Here is a 27306-nt window from a genome sequence, read left to right on the forward strand (position 1 = left end):
CCTTTAGGAGAGGGTCAAATGAGAGTGGAGCTTTTTCATAGGAAAACGCTCGCAGTGCACGCATACAGCCCCCTAAAAGGGGTGGTTCGGAGTAAAATCAACCTAGGGTCCTTTGCATCATGACCTCGAGCCAAACACCCCCCCAGAAGCCTTTTTGCCCTTGGTTGAACATTATTAAAGTTAGAGCTTATTTTGAAATATCAGCCGAATGGCTTAGTGCAGGCGCTAATGGATCCTATGATGTATCTCGTAAATTACCCCACTAATAATGCCCAGTATGGTACCAAACTTATACAGTAGTACAAATAGGTTCTGTACTCATAAAACTAGGCATTGGAAAGTTTGTAAGTACATTAGGAGTTTATTATGTAGTGTAACGACGCCCAGTTCCAGGAATGCACTAATATTTTGTTGGTAGTACCAGTTTGCAACAATTATTAGTTAACACTAAGTTGTTAACACTTCGTAAAAAATAATAATTCGTCGTTACACTACATCCTTATGCATCGCTTTCTGCCAGGACTTTTACGTGCTTTTCCCAAATCACTGAAGTGACGTCGACGTCCGGGTTAGCAGTAGCATGAGCCGTCAGGCAAGTGTTATTTAAATAAACTCCTGATGTACTTACAAACTTTCCAATGGCTTGTTTTATGAGTACAGAACCTATTTGTACTACTGTATAAGTTTGGTACCATTCTGGGCATTATTAGTGGGGTAATTTATGAGATGCAGCCTAGGTTCCATTAGCGCCTGCACTAAGCCATCCGACTGATATTTCAAAATAAGCTCTAACTTTAATAATGTTCGACCAAGGGAAAAAAGGCTTCTGGGGGGGTGTTTGGCTCGAGGTAATGGTGCAAAGGACCCTAGGTTGATTTTACTCCGAACCATCCCTTTAAGGACTGAGCGTGAATGCTCTATCCAAAACAAACAACACAAAGGTCTTGTGTATCATCTGGGGTCTGATAACAAGGACTCGGATCAACCTTTTTCCTGAATGCTTTGCAACTGCCAATTTCCAAAGTAATGCAAACACTTACCAACATGCTTCAAAACAAATGGCTCCTGAAGATTAAAAAGAGAATCCTCAGGCGTTTTCCTCAGGCATCCTTTTATCCCTTACTAACAGTCGCACTGGTAGTGACGTCATAGGCTGTCGCCGGCCAATACAATTGTCGCGTTTAGACGTGCTTCAGACACAAGTCACGCTTAGGGATTCCCCATTTGTCTTGCCAGACACAGTGCGAGTACCCATTCAAAAGGAAACCGTAATATTGGGAAATATTCTGGTTATTTAAGCTTAATAAAGCTTTGTAAATTTCCTACTAAATATATAAATAAAATATTTTGTTAGTGGATGCGGCAAAATGCGAACATAAATGGACAACTTTAAAGGTGATTTTCTCAATGTTTAGATTTTTTTTTCAAATAGTTGTATCTCAGCCAAATATTGTCCAATCCTAACAAACCATACATCATTGGAAAGCTTATTTCTTTCAGATGATGTATAAATCTCAATTTTGACCCTTGTGACTGGTTTTGTGGTCTAGGGTCGCATATATATTTTAATTTATTCCTGTGATGCAAAGCTGAATTTTTAGTATATACTGTAAGTACTAGATGTATTTATCATTACCACACTTCAACTTTTTAATTGAACATTTTAAATAAAATAGGTTATTATAACTCTACCGTATTGTATTGATAAATAAGAACTTTACCATTTTTATTTTAGGACATTAGAATAATTTAATAAAAGAAAAAAAGAAAAAGAAAAAATTCAAAATTGGTATGAATATATGTTATGCTGTCGATATTGAGTTTATATGTGCTCTTGTGTACAATTTAGATATACAAAAGGAGAGTTGGACATTGCTTACATCACCACACGTATTATAGGTGAGTAATGAACAATTATGTGATAATGAATGTTGACCATGTTCGTGTACCATGGTATTTGCATTTACTTTTGCATTTAGGTATTTTTGTTCTTTTTAGGTATTTTTGTTCCTTTTTTAACTGTGGACATACGTGTCTGTCTTGGTTTTAACTGTTATTATATAATCAGTCAGTCAGTTTTGACCCTACAAGTTTGATTATTAAATCATAAAAATATAAAGAAACTAATTTATATATTTTGAAATAGTTTAAGAATGAAGCAATAACAAAACACTAAACAAGGTTAAGGTATTTAAATGATATAATGGCAGAAAAAATGCAAAATACAGCTACAGGTTTTATTTTACTATGCAAAAGAATGCATAGAAAAACAAATAGCTCACACAGAAAAAAAGCGTAAAACATACAACATAATCATCAGTTATTAATATTTCGTTGGTTCTCTCTTGTTTTTGCATGTGTTAATTTCTTTTCATGATAGCCTGGCCAAAAATTATGTCCACACAATTTGGCATGTTTCATTGCGTTATCACAAATTAAACAATTGACTCCAAGTTCAACTATGAAATGTGCTATTAAAAAAATCTTTAGCAAATGTTTATTATTGTTTGAATAACGGGTGAAGATGTCAATTTCCTAGACTGGACATCATTTTTGGCCACTGTTGTCAGAGAGTTAGTCTGGTTTAAAAGCATATAAAAGTGTAGTATATCAGATGCTAATATTATCATGTTTGTGTTTCAGCTGTATGCACTAAATGCAATGTTTGTTTTGGCCACACTAAACTTACTGGAAAGAAGTTATAATCCTTTCCTAATTGTCCTTTTACTCTGTCAGTGATGTCATATCCTGCTGAGACGGTGGAGATGGGCTACAGGAACCACACAGAGGATATCCGTTCCTTTCTGGACTCACGGCATGCCGACCACTACACTGTTTTCAACCTGTCACAGAGGAACTACAGAGGGGCCAAGTTCTCCAACAGAGTGAGTACAATCAGCTGCATTTCTTGAATTACATACTTTCATTTCACATTCCAGATCACTTTACAAATTAAAGTGCCTGTGGGCTAAGTATTAAGTACTTGGAAAGATTTCAGTGTTGTCTTTGTTACAGAAGAAGTCATAACTTCTTATTAAAATTTGTACGAAATGATGTGCTGATGAGGGAAATTTCAGACATAATTAAATTGCAACATACAAAGACTGAAAATCACTTTACCTTTGTTAAACATTCCATCTGGATTTCATTTAGAAATAAATTTGCCTTTAGGTCTTTGTCAGAGAAAGTTTCTCTATCATTGCTCGCTGAACTGTCAAAATGTGATCACAAACAACATCTGGGGCTTTCACCCTAAAAGTATATACCTTTTTTAACATGCATAGGCTCATCTGCATATAATTTCCATATGCATATTTCCATCAAAATATGTGATACTGCACCACATTTAGTAGTACAAGAAACTAGGAAAATATGTTAAATGCAAATGTTGTCTGTGCCAATAAAAGAGAACACTGAAAAAAATATTTTCCTATTTATTATTTTCCTCTTTGTCGATGTCCATTAAAAAATGTAAAGCATCCATAAAACAAGATATATTAAACATAAGCAAAATTATATAAGATGTTAGTAGCTGTTGAACGACCTGAGATTTTTTGAAGTCGATAGTTATGTGATTAAAATCGAGTCGAAGTTGACTAATCACTGATGTTGTAATTAATAAAAACACAAGATGGGAATGCTTTGCAGTATGCCACAATTTGCAATTTATATGTAAAATAAAAATACACAGATGCTGACAGACAGCTCATAACATGTTGCAACTTGAAGGTAACAATGCAACAATAATACTAACTCCCAAAAATGATTGATGCATATGTCAGCATAACGTCTCGGGTTAAGACTGTAACCCTTGGTCCCCGAGAAGGGAACGAGATGCTGCGTCATAGGATCAGCGCTTTGGGAACGTCTCTGCATGATTGCGTCTGAAGCACGTGTGTGAAATCAGTCCAAACGGAACGTCATGGGTGGTTGATGTCTGTCAGGTTTCACTGTCGAATTCCACACCATGTAGTGAAAACCCTCCACTTCAATGCATACAGTTTCCTCGTGGAGGGAGCTCTGGACCTGAGGAGACCTGAGACTAGGAGTTGGGCCCACTCAGAGGCCAAACCCACAGCTTCCATAACTCTTGATGGGGGTGAAGGATTGTGCCCACTGCCAGTTACAAAAGGTCCCTCTTGACCGGAATTCTCAGGTTGGCCAGAATGGCGCTACTAGTAGTAGACTCATCCTATCCTGGCGGACTGTTTCCAGAACTCCCGGGAGCAGAGTGATCGGGGGGAAAGCATACAGACGTAGCATCGGTCATGTCTGATTAAGCACAATATACTTTATAAGCAGCGAAAAATAACTCAACTTAGCATGTGGCTGAGGCTTATATGCACGCACTTTGGGTGTGAGCTCAAAATCTGCGGGAAATAGTAAAATTATGCGCAATATGCCCAATCCCACGCCGAAATTCAAGCCCTGTAACACCAACAATATTCATCCAGAGCAAATGAAGTGAGGGCAGGCAGGTTTGTGTCAACTCACTGAGATGAGAGAGCGATAACTCGCAGCTGGTATCCTATATCTATTCTGCGGAAAATGAGTATTGGAAGCATTTCAGATATTTCAGTATCGATATTTATCTAACAATTAAAAACACTACATTGCACACAGTTTATTATTTCAGATGCCTTTTTAAAAGACTACTATTAAAAAATGTAAATTCAACCCGCCAAAGTGGCTAGCATGAGTGACAGCGTTACACACCACTGCTGAAATCCACATGCATTTGGCGAGTCGGCAGGTGTTAATGTTAAGCCCTGTGTGGAAGTATGCATCCTTTAGATCTTCCTTTAGAAATATATGTCCTTTAGACTGCCTCAAAGTCAACATTTTGAATTTGAGCTTCTTGACTGAATGATTAAGATGGCACAAATCTAAAATCGGACGCAACCCCCATCCTTCTTTGGAACAATGAAGTTCCAGCTGTAGAACCCAGATGCCTTTTCAGTTGTGTGCATTGCACTTGTACTTTTGTTGTACCTCAGGACAGACTTGCATATTTTGCAAGTGACAGTTGTACTACAGGCTTCATCTTTAGTGAAGCATTTCCACACACTTGAAGTACCACTGCTGCTTTACTGCAATGACCCACCGGGATCCTCACCTATTGTCTTCTGCAAATCACATGATCAACCTCAAGCTTAAAGCTTAAAGCGATATGGTAGAGCATTAAAGTCGACTAGTTGACTAGTCTATGCAATCCCTGTTATTAAAGGGTTAGTTCACCCAAAAATGAAAATTCTGTCAGTAATTACTCACCCTCATATTGTTCCAACCGCGTAAGACCTTCGTTCATCTTCGGAACACAAATTAAGATATTTTTGATGAAATCTGAGCCATGTCTGAATCCTCCATAGGCTGCTATGTGACCGAAACTTGCTGGCCCAGAAAAGTTATTAAAGAGATCGTTAATATAGTCCAAGTGACTCTAGTGGCTTAATCTTAAGTATATCAAGCGACGAGAATACTTTCTGTGCGCAAAAACAAACAAAAATAACGACTTTATTCCACTTTTCATTTCCTTGAAGTGGGCCAAATTTTTTGTTTGTTTTGTCATTAAAAAGCATGCTCTCTGTTAAATGTCCTGGGAAATGTCAAAAATGGACATATGAACATCCCTATTAAATCAGTCATGTAAAATGTTTATACAGTAGGTCCCAGATGTCTCATTAAACAGAGAGGAAGCTACATGATGAATCTGTTTGTCACCCATAGCACTGATTGTTGTTAAATAATATGTTTAATAATATATTAATTTAATAATATAATGCTACAAGTTAAGGAATACAATTCCGGTTTTGTGTCAATAAAGGGGTACTTGAGCTTTATTGATGGGGCTCTGGGGAACATAAAAGATTTGGGAAACACTGGTGTAGTTCAAGTTACTTATTCTACGAGACTCATTTCTGTCTAGAAATGATACTAGTGGCTGTAGTGACTCTTATGACCTTCTTCATTAAATATTAAACGGTGCTTTTCCTATGTAATTTAATAACTCCTAAGATAAACTGCATGACTCAACTATTTCTAGCTCATGACTTATTTGCTGTTAGAGTTATAATTATATATATATCATTTTGGGATCACTTGTTACATTCTTTTGATAAAAACAAATGCTCTGAATGACAAAAGTGCAGCAACATTGATGTATTATTTATATTGAAGGTTTGGCTTAAATATAAATAATATATGTGATATATGATGATTCTGACGTTTCCTTCTTACACAAATTCCTTGTTGTTGTAAGAATTATTTTCTTGTATGTCTTTTTTAAAATATGTTTTTATATTTTATCCGTGATTATTCAAATCTTTATTCATACTCTCTTTTACATCTTCTTCTCTCTAACTTCTTCTCTCATAACTGTCCTTCTCGTTTATCTGTAGGTTTCTGAATGCAATTGGTCTTCCAGGCAGGCTCCTAGTCTTCACAACTTATTTGCCGTGTGTAAGAATATGTACAACTGGCTCAAGCAAAACCCCAAGAATGTGTGTGTGATTACCTGTTCGGTAAGGAGGTCTTTTAATGTCCATACCTGTTGCCTGTTGTGGTTACTAAGCATTAACAGCCATGACTGTTAAACCAGATTCATTGTTTACATTTGAGTCATGAACATTTCACATTGTCCAAAAAGGCTTAAAGGTTTCTTAAGGCTACTTGTAACATAAAAATCTGGCAAAAATAAGAGTTTCTGAGAGCTTGCAAAGAAAACAACATTCCCGGCAGTTTTGTTACATATCATTCATCATTATTAGCTATCTTTAATGGAAAGTAGGACAGAATGTGAAATTAGCCTATTTTAATGGAACTGTGTGGTACAAAATATGCTTGATTTGAATAAAAAATGATACCACAAACAGAAAGCCTGAAAGATTTCACAGTTAGTTAGATTGATTGATTGATAAATCAATAAATGAAGTGAAACGAAAAATAAAGTGAAGATGACGAACAAACAACAAGGAAGAACAAAAAATGAACATACAGTACACAAGGGTATATACAAGCAGCAGCACACACACACACTCAAAACCATTGTTACTCACTTATGGAGCAGAAACAACGCAACCTCTGTGTCAGTTTTCAGGTCTTCCCACTTAGGTCTCTCCAGCACTGGAAAGCTTTTCTAATAATAACGTGGGTCCTAAATCTCTTGTCTGATCATAACCCTTCTTTTTCCAGCTATATTCCTCTGACATTTTCTCTTTTGTAATGGCTCTCACCCATCTCTCTTTCTACAGTCTTTCTTCAAATCTCCCTCTTGCTCACTCTCTTTCCTCCCCCATCATGAGTGTAAAAACAACTTTGCATACGTACAGTGAGGACTAAAACACTGGGCTAAGAGTACAATAGAAAAGGAGGAAACTTAACAAGAAACATCTATATTATCCAAGGCTGGCCTAATGCATGTTTGCTCTTTTTAGGATGGCAGAGCTTCTTCGGGCGTGCTGGTCTGTGCCATGTTCTGTTTCTGCCACCTTTTTGCCAACCCGGTGCCAGCCATGCATCTTCTCAGCGCCAAGAGGCCTGGATCAGGCCTGTGGCCCTCCCATAGGAGGTACGACCAATCAGATCGCAGCTCTGATAGAAACTACTGAATAATATAAATACTCAACAATCATTTTACAGTAGATGATGAACTAATAAAATTGCTATTTTTGGCAGACATTACCTTTGTCTTGAAATGTCCATTTTTCTGCATGTTAGTTGTATATAGAGAGAATGAAATGTTTCACCACAACATATGTCCTAGATTAAACAAGGTATGATAGACTTATATGTGTGTATGTGTGTATTTATTCAGGTACATAGGTTATGTATGCAGTTTAGTCTCAGAGAAGCCCACCGTACCCCACTCCAAACCGTTAGTCATTAAAGCCGTCACAATGAGTCCTGTTCCTTGCTTCAACAAACAGCGCAGTGGCTGTCGGCCATTTTGTGATGTACTTATTGGTGAGACCAAGATCTTTTCTACAGCTCAGGAGTATGAGAGAATGAGGTAAGCATGTCCATACAGATTCTCTGCTAATGGCTCATTTAACATGCTGAAATTACTTGTAATGAATAGTAATATATTGTCCTATCAAATATTTTTGGGACAATATAGAGTCTTATTGTCACTTATCACAAAATCATTTCAGATATCGTATGCAATGTCAAGGGAACAGGGTTGATCAAAATCCACAATTTAAGAACTCAAAAACACAAATTCAAGAGTGTGAATTTAAATTGAATTGGCCACACCCCAAAGGAAGTTGAATTGGAGATTGAGTTAGAATGACAGGAAAAAGAATTTACTGAATTGAAATTGAAAGAAATCCCCATATGTTGTTTGTATGATGAACAATGTTTATGAAAAATAAAATGTATTATTAAAAAAACACACTAACAACAGTTAGATGAATGTATGTCCAATTTTAATTCTACTTACTGAAAATCTATTTTGAATTACTTTTTCTGTATCCTGTTTGCAACCTCAAATTCTAAAATGGAATTTGCTTTATTTTATTTTAAAGGGCTGAATTGCGTACAAGATCATTTATGTAGCACTTGAAAAATAATGATATTGTTTGTGTAATGCTGAAGTATATCTTCATGTATGCTGCTCTCAGGGAACACAGGATTCAAGAGGGCAAAGTGGTCTTTCCTGTGGGAGTGAGTGCTCAAGGAGACGTAGTGATTTCAGTTTTTCACATGCGTTCCCATGCACTTCAGGCCAAGGTATGAGACCAATAACTTACTGTTACCCCTTTTGAATCTAAAGCTGCAGCAGAGAAAGAAAAAAAACTATAGAATGAGTACAATATATATAGGCCTACATGTAACAGGGTTCCTACACAGTTTGAAAAAGTATGGAATTGATTTGAACTATTTCCAAGTCTGGATAAGTATGGAAAAAAGCAAACAGAGTATGGAAAAATAATAGTGTTTCCAGACTATTGCCCCTTTTCAGTTTTCTAAAATATAAAATTAAGAATTTGTAAAAATGTATCATGTAAGCAGATTGTCTTCATGGCAAAGGTTTAGTGAATGTTTAGTGATTGTTGAACACGACTAAATGAATTCAAGGCGCACATTTTCAATACACAATTTTACTGTCTTTGCCATAAGCAAATCTCTTTTGAACTTCAGTAAATGAATGTGCACGTGCCACTCAAACCAGCAACAGATAAAGGATGAAAACAATAATCTAAATCAGACTAATCACACATCAGATCACATTTACAGTATCAAACTGATCTGTCAGAGGTGAATATATGTAGGTTATAAAGTATGCACGTTATCACAAAAACAAAAAAACAAAACAAAAAATAAAATATTTGATGTATGAACCTTTTATGTTAAATACTATTACTGTCTGAAAATTCTACAGAGAGGTTTGGAAATTTGTGTCTGGAAATTTTGAAATGGAAAATGTGTAGGAACCCTGACTGAAAGGTTGCAACATATTAGGCATTTGTCAGTGTTTAAATTTTGGGGTGTTTGCAGGTAACAAACACCCAGATATTCCAGATTCAGTTCCATACTGGTTTCATCGCCCCCGGCACAACAGTCTTAAAGTTTATGAAGTAAGTGTTTCTTTAATCTTCTTTCATAAGCAACACACTGTAATGCTGGAAAATCTGAAGCAGTTAATCTAGATTTAAGCAGAATCTAGATTTTTAATTTATTCAAATTCCTGCTCCACATAATGACTGATAAAATGACCAGCAACTCTTTGCCTCTTTGTCATGTAGCACCTGGTTAGGACACTTGATTAGTGTGTAAAAGTATTTCATTTAGCATTCTTTATATTCTTCTTAGTATTATACATACAATTCTATGACATCATTAATTTATAAACTACATGGCATATTTGTGCTTTTAAAAACTGATTTGTTACACCGAAGGACGATTTGAGTACACTGAAAAAAAAAGCTAAAATGGGATTAAAAATGATTAAAATCATGAAATCCAATCAACAAGCAATACATAAAATCAAGTTCTTACCCTCAATTATTTTATTTTTCAATAATCCGTTACACCTAGATGTACGTCACAATATGGAAGAAAAGTCACTTCTTTAAATAAAAACTAACTTTAAATATATGGGTTGACCAGTGACAGCACCCCTGCAAATATGCTTTCCGTTATACATTCATAGAAATGTAACCCTAAAATCTTTTATAAAAAAAAAAAGAAAAGGAAAAAAATACAGAACATTCTGTTGAACTATTTGCAGCTCTGCAGTGAAGTGTCTGTGTGTGTTTGTCCAGGACAGAGCTAGATGCCTGTGATTCCCCAGAGAAATACCCACAGCTGTTTCATGTGCTGCTAGACATTGAGGTTGAAAGCACAGAGAAACAGAAAGATCTCACCCCACCGTGGGAGCAGTTCCCCACCAAAGACCTGAGCCCCAATGTGCTTTTCTCCTGTCATCAGGAACACCAGGATGCACTTGCTGTTGCAGGTAACATACACAAATCCTATATTACTAGAATGTATAATACTACACAACACAAAAAAAGCTTAATTTTTAATGAGCGCATTAAAAGTAGGTCTGGGTGATATTTTATTCACAATAAATTCATAATGAATTTGCTGACGATATAAATTGAAAGCACCATTGTAAATATCATAATGGTTTTAAAGTGTAAGTTGCAGGTTAACCACCACAGCCAATTAATGTGTAAATTAAAGTGCTCTATATGTATATATTTAATTATTTCTGTCTTAAAATGCGTTAAAATAACATTTATTGGGGTTTCTTCAAAGGTAGCGTGTTTTTTCAGTTACTGGGTGATGACGTCACAAGAGGAACTCGCAACCCATACTCTGCTAGATTTTTACTGTATTATGGCTATTTGGAGAACGACTGAGGATGTGGGAAACCATCAAATTCTTTATGGACCACAGCCCTACAATTTTTAACCGGTCAGGCGTGAGAGAGGGGAGCCATGGCACTCAAAGAGTTATTAAAGCTTGGTGTGAGGAGAATGAGTGGAGGGTTAGGCAGGTGTCCCGGTGAGTAACGTTAGCTACGTTAGAGCTAGTGCAACCAGGTGCAAACTTAACCCGGATAATATAACGGAACAAGCAAGTCTTTTTAAAATATTGCCGTCATGTAGAATAGCAAGGAGGGACAGCGACTTAAGACATTATTTACTTACAGTAAGTCAGTCCAAATCAGAGCTGTAACGTTAGAGATGCACACACTGCACAGGCACCAATCGCTAGTCTCGTCGACGCCTCAAACGTCATGTAATACCCTTCCTCAATCCACGCTTTAGCAATTTCTCATGATTTAATTAGCGATGTTTATTGTCAGAAAAGAAAAAGAGAGATCGATGTCCCCATCACTGTGTTTGTGTGGGCTATCAGCAGTGGAGAGTATGAGCTGCCGTGAGGTGAACGCGTTTTGTTTAGTGGAACAGCTCGACCTGCGACCGGCTGATCTGACGTGCCTGAACCCGTTTGTTTTGCGAATAGCTTATTCTCATTTCAGGCATGATCACGGTCCCCTTGAAGTCAGCACACACGAGTATGTTTACAATTGAGTTATTTTATCCATAATTTTTTTATCAAATAAAACATACAACCAACTTTTCTGTAGTTATGTAAGGCATCTATAGCTATGACTGTGCCGGTAACTCTACTAGTGAGTTCCTCTTATGACGTCATGCCCCATCTAGTGGAAGGGAGCGGAAGCGGTTAAAACCACTGTTAAAAGTGCCAACTTTTCATATTATATCAGCATTTTGGTATAAAAAAACAATGGTGGGCGGTTCTTATCTTTATGTTTAATAAACACATTGCATTATCTTCGTGAAAAATTTAACCTGCAACTTACACTTTAATGAAATTCCTCTAGCCATTATTTGACCATGTACCTTGTGACTCAAAATGTCATTAATGAATGTCAGATGATTGAAAAAAATCACCCTTTTACATAAAAATTTATTTCTTTTACAAGAAACTGAAGTTTCTTATGCTCTTCAAGGCTGCATTTATTCGATCAAAAAATGCAGTGAAAATAGTAACATTGTGAAAAATTGTTGCAATTTAAAATAACTGTTTTATTATATATCTTAAAATGCAAATTATTCTTGTGATGGCAAAGTTTAATTTCAGCAGCCATTACTCCAGTCTTCAATGTCACATGATCCTTCAGAGATCATTTTAATAATCTTATTTGGTGCTCAAGAAACATTTCTTATTATTATCTGTTGAAAACGGTTGTGCTGTTTAATACTTTTGTGGAAACACTGCTACATGTTTTTCAGGATTCTTTAATGAGTAGAAAGTTCTAAAAAACAGCATTTTGTTCAGCATTTGCATTTTATTTTATTAGCTATATCGCACAGCCCTAATTTTCTTTATCTTGAAGTAAAGTTGCTACTTTCTCATGTGATAGAGAGAGACACGGTGTCCCTGTGGAGTTTAATCACCATTAAGAGTTCATTAGTTTGTCCCTCGGTGAGCCTTTTAAACAAGTCAACTCATCAGTCACTCGCTGGCATTCTGTAGAGTGTCTGTGCACCATTAAACTAAACACCATCTGTTTAATGTACTTTATTTTCTGCTGAAAAGATGAAATGGAGGGCTTGGACTTGGAAGGTAAGATGTAGTGTAGGAGGCTTGTGGGAGTCAACAGTAAATAGTTAATTGATAGATGTGTAGTTTACTATTGAATTTAGACAATTTGATGGGTAGCTGAAAACTAGGTGAGGGACACACCAAACCGACGCCATAGAACTAGCGCTGATGAAAGCCGACTGTGTTGTCGCCTCGCACCGGGGCAAAAAAGCTTCACTTGGACACACCGAGAGAACTACAGCCGACTGTCAGCTAGTAGGCTATGCGCGTTCTGCGCCTGCGTGTAAATGAGTCAGCTGTCTATTTCTGCAGATATATCCGTCTATATTCATCATTCAAAAAGGGAAACCGACTATGCAGGCTGCAAACAAAGCAGCGCGTGCTTACCGTTTTGAATATCAATCCTGCTAATCACTTTTTATTCCACTCCGCTCATGTTAATATTAAAATATTCGCCCAGGAACACTCGGGTAAGATGATGTAAAATTAGAACAGCCTTCTATCTGTTCCGTTTTGACTTCTTTGCTCGCTGTTTTTCTGTTATTCTCGTGCACTGACTCATTCACCAAGCTAAACGGCCAATCAGAGTTCTCTCTCTCACTGAAGGCCCGTCGCTAATTCTACATGCTGAATCACGGCGTCCAACTAAAGCCAACTGTGCGGAACACACCAAAAAAACTAAGTCGGCCGACGCTCAAAAACGGCCCGACGGCTGATTATCGGCTTGGTGTGTCCTGGGCTTAACACACAAATCATATGGGCAAACTTGATTTTGTTCTTTGCATCTTACCATTTCTCCGGTCTGTCCCTTAGATCCTGCCCAGGGCCATGGGAGTTGCGGAGGCAGAGTGGGTCCGAATGAGGAGAGTGAACCCTCAGATGATGAGATGCTCTCCCTTTCTAGCCAGCAGAGCAACACGAGCAATGAGAAATCAAAAGCGACTAAGAAGCCGGAGCCCCAGCCAGCAGCGGCCCCTTCTTCAGCAGCTGAGGAAGTAGATCTGCTGGGGCTGGATGGTGACGCAGCTAAGCTTCCTCCATCCTCCCCACAACCTCCGACCACCAGCACCACCACAGACCTGCTGGGGGACCTGTTTGGAGCTCCGCCCACACCACAGCCGGCCAGCGGCCCCACTTCTGCTCAGTCCACCCCGCAGAGATCCGCACACTCCTCCTCACCCTGTCCATCACCTCGATCTGGAGGCAGTAAGTATGTTTTATGGCTTTTTAAAAAAGACTGTTGAACTGATTTAGCTGAGATGTTTGTCAGGAGCATCTTGGTTGATAGTGTGAAATTTGAACGACTGAATTATTCATTTGAATGGCATTCATTCAGTAACAATATATATAATAAGACGCTGTGACTAAGAGAACAATAATTTATTCAAAATTGCTGTAACATGGTACATAGCTTTTATAAAATGGCAGCAATGTAATAAAAACACCCAAATTCAATTAAAAGCTATTTTATTCATATTATTATGTATTAATATTATTACACAATACTACTACTACTAATAATAATAATGAATTATTAAATTAATAACAGTTTTCCCATTGAATATATTTATACTACCGTTCAAATGTTTGGGGTCAGTAAGGTTGTTGTTTTTTAAAGAATTTTTTTTATAAAAATTAATGTTTTTTATTAAGTAAGGATGCATTAAATTGTTTAAAAGTGTTGGTAAAGACATTTATAATGGTTCAAAAGAATTTTATTTCAAATAAATGCTGTTCTTCTCTATTCATCAAAGAGAGCTGGAGTAATGGCTGCTGAAAATTCAGGTTTGCCTTCACAGGAATAAGTTACATTAATGTATATTTAATATATATTAATTGTAATTAATATATATTAATTATAAATAATATATTGAAACAGAAACAGTTATTTTAAATTGTAATAATTTTTCACAATATTACTGTTTTTATTGTATTTTTTGATCAAATAAATCAACATCTTACTGACCCCAAACTTTTGAATGGTAGTGTATATATATATGTTATTTTTATTTATTTATTAAAATGTGCAATAATTTCCTAACTAAAGGTTGTTTCACGAGTTCACACTTACATATAATTTGAAGGGGTAAAGTTTAATGCGTATTTGGCGTGCTGTCCGGAGGGAGGGCTCCGAACCCAGAGTAATCCCCCCGTATGTAAGTGTTTAGGACTAGAAGCGTGGTAAAGGGGTGGTGGAGGGATGCTGCAAAACTGTCAATGGAATTAGGGTGAGACTGCTGAGTATATATACACCTCTTACCATTGATTGCTGAGTGCTCTTCACTTGTGTTAATTATCTGAACGTGCTCCTCCTGAACCTTGTTAATAAAACATCATTTACGGTTACAAAGCACCATGACAATTTTTTTTAAATGATATACAGTACCATTTTACCAATATGTGGTGTGCATATTTAGCCTATTTTCAAACAGCTTTGAACTTGTTTTATCCAGTCAGATGTGAGAGTCAGAACTATCGGTCTGTATAAATGTCCATTTCAGTAAAAGATCCTTTCTTTAATTCTTCAGCTTTCGACCCGTTCGGATCTGGGCCCGCACCCGCCTCTAAGCCGCAGGACTTCATGGGGGCGTTCCTGGGTCCAGGTAATATGGGGCAGCCAGACCCCTTCCTGCATGCTGCACGATCTCCGTCTCCTACAATGCAGAACATGGGCATGGGTAAGGCATGCACCTTTGCCTCTCAGTCTCACTGGCAGCAGTGTGTGGGCAACGTCACCATAACAACCAGCCAAGCTCTTTTGTGTTATATCCTTCAAAATATGATCAGCAAAATAGCCTTGCAAATGTATCTCTATAAAACAACTCGCTAGTAAATGTCTTATTTAAAGTGCTGATGTTTGATGTTTTGGAGAGGGTGGAATTATTATTGGCCCTTGAGCATGATTATTTGTTTCAAGCACAATGTGTGTGGTCGATAGCAGCATGTGCTCTATGAAGGACAACTGAAACCCTGTATTATGTTTCTGGGAATATGCAAAGCAGATTAACACCAATACGGAATACAGCAACAACATTTAACACTGTTTCCAATCACTTCAAACCAGTGCTGTATGATTTTGAAATAATAGGGGTGAGAATGTCTACTGTATGTTACTTATGTAACCCCGTTCCCTGAAGTTACGTCAGACGTGACTGACTTAAAGAGAACAGGAAAAAGGAGCACTGTATGATGCCAAATACTGTTGATTGCTACATTCTGTTACTCAGAGCTTTACATTTACTGAAAATGAGAGAAAATATATCATATCCCAGAATCCACCCCACTTGTTTTAACTAATCTAAGAGCTTTTCTTAATCAGTTAGTTTAATGCTAAGCTAGCAGGCTAAGCTAGCTTGCTTGAAAACACATATAAAGGGAAATGTTTAATTTGACTATTCTTAGTTACAGTAACATAATTAATGAACATATTTTCATAATTTAGAATAAGAAACTAAAGATTTTCTGCCTTTTCTAATCAGGAACCAAATAGAGTACCCATAAAAATGATAGCTATTGAAATGTATTTTTTATTGTATTAAATTAAACAGTGACATGTTTTTGCTGCATTTCACATCATGTCAAAGTCAGACATCTTTCAAAAACATCAATCTTATCAATCTCAAACATTTGAATGGTATTATTTTGTGTTATGTATTATTTTACCTTAATTTTGTTTTTGTTTAAAGGAGAACTCCAGTCAATTTTAACATTGAGCTCATTTTTTTGTACATTTGGAGTGCTGTCAATACAGAGAACAACGACAAAAATCGGTGTTGCCTACACCGAGTTATTCTATTTTAAAAATTTGCACCCTGTTGACTTCAATGGGGCAAGTTTTAAACCTGCTTTTAGCCTCTTAACATCCTTGATGTGTCATTACAAGTGCACAGAAAATGTGAGTGATTCCTTCTGAGTGAACACGAGTGGATTTGACTGCAGTAGATGTGAAAGAAATGTATAAAAATGATGTTATTTAAGCCAGCGCAAATACCTTTGTTTACATCCTGTTTTTCGGTTGAAGTCCAAAGTAGTCGATTGCCGAGTTCACGCGCGTGATCATAGGTACTAAACCTATGCGCGTGAACTCGGCAATCGACTACTTTGGACTTCACCCGAAAACAGGATGTAAACAAAGGTATTTGCGCTGGCTTAAATAACATCATTTTTATACATTTCTTTCACATCTACTGCAGTCAAATCCACTCGTGTTCACTCAGAAGGAATCACTCACATTTTCTGTGCACTTGTAATGACACATCAAGGATGTTAAGAGGCTAAAATCAGGTTTAGTACTTGCCCTATTGAAGTCAACAGGGTGCAAATTTTAAAAATAGAATAACTCGGTGTAGGCAACACCGATTTTTGTCGTTGTTCTCTGTATTGACAGCACTCCAAATGTACAAAAAAATGAGCTCAATGTTAAAATTGACCGGAGTTCTCCTTTAAGATTTGTTGTAACTTTTTAATCTAACTCTAGGTAGTAATTTTCCTGTAATTAGTCAAAAATAGTAGGTTGCAATTCACAGTTGTATTATCCAAATTACTTTTTAGTATTTTATATTGTAAATGAATATGTAAATGATCCATGGAGAGCCATCAAGTTAAATATGATCCCTTCACAGGTCGCAGTTCGCCTGTGCCACCCGCTACTCCCTCTGTCAACATCCAACAGCCGAACTCTACGGGAGCATGGGAATGGAGCAAACCAGCACCTGAAGGTGAGTTTTGTAAGAACACAAAGATGTGCAGTTGGGACACCTGGTGGCCTCCTCTGAAATTACACCTTAAAAAACAAAATGACTCACTACTGACTGACCTGCCATCTGGACTGGTGTGATGAGCTCATATAGCTCATAAATGTTAATCTCTTGTGAAACATAATATGACTGACCTTTTTTAATTTTTTTATTAAATCAATAGAGCTGGATGCAGCTTGCCCGATCTGGCCAGTAGTTCAGATTTGTATATATACTGTATATTCATGTTTGGACCAGTGAAAATAGTGACGGCGCAAGTACATATCTGAACTACTGTAATTTTACATGCATTTTTACAAATATTTATTTTCAAAATATTACAAAAAATAGTTATATTTATACATTTCTCACACAAATACAATTTAAAATCAAATGTTTTGTTTTGTTTTGATTTAAAAGAAATTGGAAATCATACAGTTATTATTACACAGAATAATAGTTATTAGAGATGCGCGGTTGGCGGTTACAGTCGCGGACTCCGCGGATAAACCGCGGATCGGGCGGATGACGTGACGAAAAATAATATTTTAATTCAATTCGGGCGGGTGGCGGGCGGTTGAACCAATCAAATGAAAAATATTATGTATACAGCAATCAGCGGATGGCGGGCGGGTGCAGTTTTGAAAATTGGTCAAAAATGTTAGTGCGGATGGATGATGAGTTTTGTGATGCAGTTGCGGATGAAATAATAGCCCATCCGCGCATCTCTAATAGTTATACAGGAAACTTTAGGAGACGTTTTTTCTGATGTTATCAAGACATCATCACAGATAATTCTTGCAAGTTTGACAAACAACCTAATTTATGTTTGCCAGTTTACTTAGCTTTATCTAGTTTAAAATGATGACAGACGCTAAATCTACAACTAAATGTTACAGGAAACCAGATCATTTAAATAATCCCTATTCAGTGATGAACACTAAATTATAAATCCTGATTTGTCATATCAGGTAAAGGTTTTGGGATGGGAAGTAAGTCCGCCAGCACTAGTCCAACCAGCTCAGTTCATGGTACTCCCATCCACCAGGCCAAACCCAACACTCTGGACCCTTTTGCAGATCTAGGTAACCTAGGAGCCAGTCTGGGAGGAGGTAATGGAATAAAGTTCTTTTTAATGAGCCCTATGTTAAAAATGCATCATGGATTTAATTTCAAAATCTGTGTGTTCATTCCAAGGTGGTTCGGGATTCTCCAGCAAACCCACCACACCTACTGGTACTGGAGGAGCATTTCCACCCATGGGCTCCCCTCAGCGTCCTGCTCCCTCTCCTCAGCACACTGCCTCTGGAGGCTGGCATCCCAGCACAGGCTTCCCCTCATGGCAGCCTGGAGGTGGAGCTCAATGGCAGCCGCCGGCCCAGGGTGCACAACACCAGACCCCACCTAAAGCACCAGGACCCTCTATGCCCCACACTTCACCACAGAACAGACCCAACTACAACGTCAGCTTCTCCAGCATGGGTGGAGCATCGCCAGGAGCCACTGGACCAAAAGCACAGCCTAACATGGGTGAGTAACTGGACACAAACTGCCTAGTGATTCGTCATAGAATCTGGTCCAGGTGGGGGGGTTATGGAGTGCTTTGAATGTGATCAGGAGAATCTTGTATTGAATACGAAAGCGTACGGGTAGCTAATGAAGTCTGCGTAAAGATTTCTTTGTGTATGTAAGGACCCTAGCTGCAGAGTTCTGAATATATTGGATCTTATTTATAGATGAATTGGGTAAGCCATAGAAAAGAGAATTGCAGTAGTCCATTTTCCTGCCACTTGTTTGTCTCTTAGGTTACTCATTGCGTTATAGTTTGTTTCTATGGTTGCTCATCAGTTCCCTTGTTTGTATCACCTGTGTTAATCCAATCATATTTGTTTTCACTTAGAATATGTATGTATGCCTGTGGTTTAGTTCTCATTTGTCGGTTCTCGTTAATGCTTGTGTTCAGTTTGGTGTAGTTCTCTTTTGGTTAATAAAGTCTGTTCACTTTTATTTTGGTCTTCCCTTCATATACACCACACTCAGCCAAAGAGACAATTATAAGCCAATAATTTTATTTATGTTATAGCCAATAACCGATAAATGGTTGATATTAAAATTCTGTACTATTTAGAAAAAAGTAAAATAAAACACTAAAAACTACAACCAGTTGTTTTAAATACTAAAAATGAACTTAGGCATCACAACATACATACATAATGTACAATATGAAAAATCTGTAGTTTTTGCGATTGGCTAAATGTTTAATTTAACAGTGAAATTTTATTTTTACTAAATTAAAAAATTTATGTGAGTTTTAGATGGTAGCAAAGGTAATCTAAATATAAAAAATAGAGAAAATAAGCTTGTACAAATAAATATCTAATGATACAGAGGAAGTCAAAAATCTCTAATATCGATGAATGACCCATATGGTACAGATATTGTGCATCTCTATTTATTTACTTTACTAGAACAACAAAGAATAATATAAATGGCAAGTCTTTCCTTAATAATTATTTCCCGTTTCTTCCAGGAACCAGACCAAAGGTTTCTGCTGCTAACTTTGATGACCTACTCTCAGGCCAGGGCTTTGCTGGCTCAAAGGATAAGAAAGGGCCAAAAACAATAGCAGAAATGAGAAAAGAGGAGATGGCAAAAGAAATGGACCCAGAGAGACTCAAGGTAAAAACACACACACACACACACACACACACACACACACACACACACACACACACACACACACACACACACACACACACACACACACACACACACACACACACACACACACACATAAATAAATGCAAGCTGATACTTAAAGGGTTGGTTCACCCAAAAATGAAAATTCTGTCAATAATTACTCACCCTCATGTTGTTCCAACTGCGTAAGACCTTCGTTCATCTTCGGAACACAAATTAAGATATTTTTGATTAAATCTGAGAGCTGGATCACTCCTCCATAGGCTGCTAGGTGACCGAAACTTGCTGGCCGAGAAAAGTTATTAAAGAGATCGTTAATATAGTCCAAGTGACTACAGTGGCTTAATCTTAAGTTTATCAAGCGACGAGAATACTTTTTGTGCGCAAAAACAAACAAAAATAACAACTTTATTCCACTATTCATTTCCTTCTCTCTGGGCCTCGTAGTGTTTTTGTGCTGTGCGTCTGTGTTGCACGTCAACACGCATCACACACATGACCAGCTTCGGCCAATTGTGAGCCTACATGGTGACGTGTAACACAGACGCGCTACGCAAAAACACTACGTGAACCAACTAGAGGCCCAGAGAGAAGGAAATGAATAGTGGAATAAAGTCGTTATTTTTGTTTGTTTTTGCGCGCAAAAAGTATTCTCGTCGCTTGATAAACTTAAGATTGAGCCACTGTAGTCACTTGGACTATATTAACGATCTCTTTAATAACTTTTCTGGGCCAGCAAGTTTCGGTCACCTAGCAGCCTATGGAGGAGTGATCCAGCTCTCAGATTTCATCAAAAATATCTTAATTTGTGTTCCGAAGATGAACGAAGGTCTTACGCGGTTGGAACAACATGTGGGTGAGTAATTACTGACAGAATTTTTATTTTTGGGTGAACTATCCCTTTAAATATATTTTTCCATGACAGGCTGGGATACTTTACTCTGATTCATCAGTCATTGTCAAATAGGTTTGCCGTTTAGTTTGTGATAATGATCAGCTGACTGTACATTGTCCCTTACATATTCCTATTTTTTAAGACTTTGTTGTAGTTCAAATCTGAATCAGATTATTATGTTTTCATATAATGGTGCAATTTGTGTCAGATTCTGGAGTGGATTGAGGGGAAGGAGAGGAACATCAGAGCGTTACTGTCCACCATGCATACGGTGCTTTGGGAGGGAGAGAACCGCTGGAAACCTGTAGGCATGGCTGACCTTGTCACACCAGAGCAGGTGAAGAAGGTCTACCGTAAAGCTGTGCTGGTAGTACACCCTGACAAGGTAAGAGACGTATTTATTCAGTTTACGTTAAAGAACTTAAAAAGAAAGTATGAAATCTTAAAAGCACAGCTGCAAAAAAAAATTTACATTTTTTTTTTAGGTTTTAGAAAGTCTATTTTGCTTATCAAGGCTGCATTTATTTGATCAAAAATGCAGTAAAACAGCCCAATTTGTTGAGTATTATTACAATTTAAAAGAACGGTTTTCTATTTGAATATATTTAAAAATGCAAAGCTGAATTTTCAGCATCATAACTCGAGTCTTCACATGATCCTTCAGAAATCATTCTAATATGCTGATTTGCTGCTCAATAAATAATTCTTATTGCTATCAAGGTTGAAAACAGTTGTGCTGCTTAATATTTTTATGAAAACCTTGATCTTTGACAACAAAAGAACAGCATTTATTTGAAATAGAAATATTTTTTAACATTGTAAATGTCTTTTCTTCACTTAATTAATAAATGTATTTATTTCTTTTCAAATCTTACTGACCCCAAACTTTTAAATGGTACTGTACCTGCCTATTTAATTACCAAGGTCAGAGAGAAGGTGACCATGAAAAATCTGCTTTGACGGGTAAAATACATTAAAGGGTTAGTTCACCCAAAAATGAAAATTCTGTCAGTAATTACTCACCCTCATGTTGTTCCAACCCCGTAAGACTTTCGTTCATCTTCGAAACACAAATTAAGATATTTTTGATGAAATCTGAGAGCTGGATCACTCCTCCTGCAGGCTTATGGACACCTTAACTTGCTGGCCCAGAAAATGTATTTGTAAAATACAAAATGCAAAAATACAAAATGTACAAACAAAAATAACAACTTTATTCCACTTTTCATTTCCTTCTCTCTGGACCTTGAGTTTTTTTACGTAGTGTTTAAGCGTAGCGCGTCTGTGTTTCACGTAGGGATGCGCGGTATACCGGTACTGCAAAAATACCGGTATATATTATATTTCAAACGGTACAATATCATAATTTTGCTCAATTCGGTATTTAATGCGCTGCTGTTTCGAAGTTCACCGCTAGGCGGCAGTGCGCTACCCAAACTGACGCGGGTCACGCAAACGGTGACAACGGAGGAACACGATGAAACAAACAGATGAAGCTCATTCTACACGCCCGAAATTAAAAAATAAAGAGAGCAGTAGGACTAGGAGTGAAATATAGCATTACTTTGCCTACAAAAGTAATGAGAAAGGTGAAGCAACAGACCTCAATGCACCACTCTACAAACACTGCTTTAAATTTGCGACGGGAGGCAACACATCAAATCTGGCTAACGTTGAGCACTTGTCACTTGATCATCCTGACTTGTTCAAAGAGTTCAGAGATCGACAGGTGAGTCCATCATTCAACTGTTTTAATTTAGACTTTTATTCATAGCGCACATACATAAAAGCTTATCAATTAAATATGACACGGTAAACACGAAAGCTCAAATGTGCTTGCATGACACGCTAGAACCAATGAAGTTTAGGTCTCATAATTTTTGCACTTTCAAACAATCATATATTAATTGAATTTGAATGAATAAAGAGATTAGTGATATTAATTTTAGTATTAGTGATAGTAAAATGAATGGCAAATCACTGCTGCTGTGGCGAGTGCGACCCCTAGAGGAATCTAAGGAATCTAGAGTAATAGTAGTAATATGGATATTACTAATGAATGTTAGAGTAACACTTTACATTTAAGCTACATTTGTCAACATTCATTAGGTAACCTGACCTAACCGTATTATAGCATTTATTAATCTAGATCAATCAGTAATTATTATTTAAATATACTAATACATGTTTAGCATGTTAACATTACTTTATATGCAATGCATTAAACTAATATGAACCCAAACACAAACCAAACAGTAATCAAACCAAGATGAATAAATGCTATAAATGTTGATAATTCTCTGTTAATGCATGACAGCTAAAAATTATTCATTTCATTATTCTATTATTATTCTATATTAATCAATTATTATAGATATTAACCTATTTTAATTGTATCATTTCAGGTTTCTTTCTTTCTTTTTTTTTCAAAATCAAAATTTAATCTACTGTAAGTTCCCTGACTGTTTTGTATTTATTTATTTATTTTAACATTTTGATACTTTTTGTTTGCACATTCAGTACTGCAGAGTTTCAAGCAGTGTTTTTTAATAAAATTGTTTCAATTCACTTAAATTTTGAGGCTGGTTATTTGTCACCTGTGGTATCGATTTAGTATCGATACCGAGGTATTAGGTTCTGGTACCGTACCGAAACCAAAATTATGGTATCGAGCCATCCCTAGTTTCACGTCACCACGTATCACACATGACCAGAGTCGCCCAATAGTGAGCCTACGTGGTGACGTGCAACACAGACGCGCTACGCTTAAACACTACGTAAAAAAACTCAAGGTCCAGAGAGAAGGAAATGAAAAGTGGAATAAAGTCGTTATTTTTGTTTGTTTTTGCGCACAAAAAGTATTCTCGTCACTTTATAAACTTAAGATTGAGCCACTGGAGTCACTTGGACTATATTAACAATGTCTTTAATACATTTTCTGGGCCAGCAAGTTAAGGTGTCCATAAGCCTGCTGGAGGAGTGATCCAGCACTCAGATTTCATCAAAAATATCTTAATTTGTGTTCCGAAGATGAACGAAAGTCTTACGGGGTTGGAACAACATGAGGGTGAGTAATTACTGACAGAATTTTCATTTTTGGGTGAACTAACCCTTTAAAGGAGAACTCCGGTCAATTTTAACATTGAGCTCATTTTTTTGTACATTTGGAGTGCTGTCAATACAGAGAACAACGACAAAAATCGGTGTTGCCTACACCGAGTTATTCTATTTTTAAAATTTGCACCCTGTTGACTTCAATAGGGCAAGTAGTAAGCCTGCTTTTTAGCCTCTTAACATCCTTGATGTGTCATTACAAGTGCACAGAAAATGTGAGTGATTCCTTCCGAGTGAACACGGGTGAATCTGACTGCAGTAGATGTTAGAGATATTAATAAAAACGAAGTTAATTCAGCCAGCGCTCAACCTTTGTTTACATCCTGTTTTCGGTGGAAGGCCATAGTAATCGATTGTCGAGTTCACGCGCGTGATCATTGGTAACTAAACCTATGCGCATGAACTCGACAATCGATTACTATGGCCTTCCACCGAAAACAGGATGTAAACAAAGGTATGAGCGCTGGCTGAATTAACTTCGTTTTTATTAATATCTCTAACATCTACTGCAGTCAGATCCACCCGTGTTCACTCGGAAGGAATCACTCACATTTTCTGTGCACTTGTAATGACACTTAAAGGATGTTAAGAGGCTAAAAAGCAGGCTTACTACTTGCCCTATTGAAGTCAACAGGGTGCAAATTTTAAAAATAGAATAACTCGGTGTAGGCAACACCAATTTTTGTCGTTGTTCTCTGTATTGACAGCACTCCAAATGTACAAAAAAATGAGCTCAATGTTAAAATTGACCGGAGTTCTCCTTTAATAAGTGGATCTCAGGGGGAAAAAAAGTATGATATGACCCCCTTAAAATATCTAGTTACGGCATTTTAAAGACAAAATGTGTATGTTTCCTCTCTCTTCCCATCTGCAGGCTACTGGACAACCCTACGAACAATATGCCAAGATGATCTTTATGGAACTAAATGATGCCTGGTCAGAATTTGACAGCCAAGGACAGAAAGCACTGTACTAAGACTTACTGTATATGATCAAAACCAGTCAGCAGTTCCTGCCCAGATTAGATGCCCTGCAACCCAAAAGTCCTTGAAAGTCCCCTTTGTTATCTCTCCCACCTCCAGGACCCTGCTTCATAGAGACGTCAGAGCTTATCTACAGTATAGTTGTGTGTATCTCTATTGTTCATGCACTAGGCCAACATAACTGCTGTATGAGAAGACTGCTGTTGGAAAAAAGTAGCATTCAGCATTGTAAAAAAAAAAAAGAAAAAAAACTTATTTGTCTTTCCCTGGACTTGCCTACATAACAAAGTTCAGACTTTGTCATTACACAGCTGTGAAATATGAACATTATCAGTCAACCAGGTCATCATAGAAATTTATTCAGGAGTCTTCGGGTGAGTTTATGATTTATTGAAGAGGTTTAGTGCTGAGGAATCAAATAAAAAAAAATATGTCAGAATTCTGCAAGACAAGCCACACACTGTCACGACTTGCAAAACTTTGTTACACAACACAAAGTTTGGTCCAAATCCTTCATAGAGAGTTATTTAGTAAAGTTTTGCATGCTACAGCAGTATGCAGGACCTTTTCTATTTCTTCCGTTGCATTGACTGTGTCCTACTGTACACACCTGCCCGCGACTGCATATATGTGCGAGGGGTGTTTATTTATTTGTTGGCTTTGCAAGACAACTATGAAATGTGTGAAAATAAAAGTGGGTCTCGGTAAAGTGAGCTAAGACTCTGTGGTTTCCCGGACAGTCGGAGGCTAGATGTTTAGAAAGATATGCTCAAATGAAAGAACACTCAGACAAAAACCTGCAAAAATTGAAAAATCACGTGTGATATAACATGTAACTTCTTTCAGAAGCTAAGAGACGCTGTGCTGGGGGGCAAAAGCACAATAAATATGAGAGACTTTACAGGAAATGGGAGGTTTTCTCAAACTTGATCTGTGAAATGCAGTAGATTTAACTAGCAGTTTATTCTTATGTTGTTTTCTACTGAATATTGATCTGTCTGTATATGTTGCACTATAATAACATACTGTTTACAACATACATAAGTCCAAGGAAATTCTTTATTCATGTAGTTAATCCATAGAACTAGTCGTTTTGCAAGTACCTCCAAGTACATGGCTTGTTTCGAGCTATATCTGTTCATTGAACGGTAAGGTTGTCTTTAACACGATTTATGTTAACCTGATATCTTTAACTGGTTAATAGTGCCCTAAAGAACAAGTCATACTTAGTACTTTTTGTTGAAGTCCGAAAATCCGTTTAAAGTTTCTAATGCATTCGTGCTTGATAATGAAACAAAGCCTTTTGACTGAGAAACGTGATTGATGGAAAGTGTTCAAATCCCATTGTTTTATTACCATAGGTGTCTTTTAAACCAACTGAACATATCATGTGGACCATTGACATATGAAATCATAAATGCCATAAAGCAACATAAGTGGGTACATCTTTAAAATCCAGATCTTTTATCCTCATAATGTACTGCATGTTTGACTGTAAGTGGCACGTGGTCCAGAAGAAGTTTCTAGAGTGTACAGCCACTAATCTGCCCTTTCTCTTCTCAGTATATTTGCACTTGAATGGCATTAGGTAAATCCAGAACACACTTACGTAACTTGCAGTACTTGCTGTACATCTCATCATGCTTTTGCCTTCCTCTTTTCGCTATCATGCAGTGATATACTGAAGCTTTACCTGTTATCGAAGCAGTCTTCTCTTACATTTTGCCATCAGTTACCTTCCTCTTGACACAATCTGACACTAAAGACTTGAATGCACACAATGGACAAAGACAACAGATTAGCAGGAATTGAATGAAGATGGAACTTTCCCACCACCCTCTTGTGGACTGAGCCGTTTATCTTCAATCTTAGGATATAATGTTCGGAAGCTAACCTCTGTATACAGTAGTGAATGTGTGGTGTTCAATAATGCTGTTTCTCTGTAAGGAAGTGGTATGGTTTGGATGCAGCTCTGTGTTTGTTTGCTGTATCAGTATTATTGTGACATGAATTTGTTTTCTGTCTTTTTTTCCTGTTTTTATTTTCTCCATATGGAGCTGTACATATGATAATGTGCATTGCACAAATAAATGGGAAACAAAATGAGGTTAGTGTGATTTTTTTGAAGTGACATTTGAAAGGTAAAAGCTTGCTGTTGAAAGTTCAGGGGAATTAAAGTGATAGTTCAGCCAGATATGAAAATTCTGTCATCATTTACTCACCCTCTTGTGACTCAAAAACTGTTTGTCAAAAAATCGTTTTTTTACAATGAAAATCAATATGCTCCAGTGTT

At 37.1% G+C, this 27306-nt stretch overlaps 1 protein-coding gene across 3 annotated transcripts in view; it reads left to right on the forward strand.

Annotated features, from left to right (window-relative positions):
- dnajc6 (DnaJ (Hsp40) homolog, subfamily C, member 6) overlaps positions 1 to 27102 on the forward strand; it is a gene marked incomplete at its 5' end in the record, with an annotated part of 48327 nt that extends 21225 nt beyond the window's left edge. For 2 of the 3 annotated variants that reach the window (XM_081380395.1, XM_081380393.1), the window contains 16 exons: positions 1850 to 1899; positions 2737 to 2885; positions 6399 to 6521; positions 7434 to 7567; positions 7814 to 8008; positions 8622 to 8730; positions 9499 to 9578; positions 10266 to 10459; positions 13399 to 13791; positions 15114 to 15263; positions 17208 to 17303; positions 18293 to 18433; positions 18519 to 18851; positions 19852 to 20000; positions 21125 to 21301; positions 24905 to 27102. In XM_081380395.1, the coding sequence (XP_081236521.1) occupies positions 1850 to 1899; positions 2737 to 2885; positions 6399 to 6521; positions 7434 to 7567; positions 7814 to 8008; positions 8622 to 8730; positions 9499 to 9578; positions 10266 to 10459; positions 13399 to 13791; positions 15114 to 15263; positions 17208 to 17303; positions 18293 to 18433; positions 18519 to 18851; positions 19852 to 20000; positions 21125 to 21301; positions 24905 to 25006 (2575 nt within the window). In that variant the 3' untranslated portion in view covers positions 25007 to 27102. The remainder of the gene's footprint in view (positions 1 to 1849; positions 1900 to 2736; positions 2886 to 6398; positions 6522 to 7433; positions 7568 to 7813; positions 8009 to 8621; positions 8731 to 9498; positions 9579 to 10265; positions 10460 to 13398; positions 13792 to 15113; positions 15264 to 17207; positions 17304 to 18292; positions 18434 to 18518; positions 18852 to 19851; positions 20001 to 21124; positions 21302 to 24904) is intronic. The other variant, XM_081380394.1, reaches the window with a different exon arrangement.
- Between the last annotated feature and the right edge of the window lie 204 nt (positions 27103 to 27306).

Source organism: Scardinius erythrophthalmus (genome assembly GCF_964197995.2).
Source record: "Scardinius erythrophthalmus genome assembly, chromosome: 12".
In the NCBI taxonomy this organism is placed as follows: Eukaryota; Metazoa; Chordata; class Actinopteri; order Cypriniformes; family Leuciscidae; genus Scardinius; species Scardinius erythrophthalmus.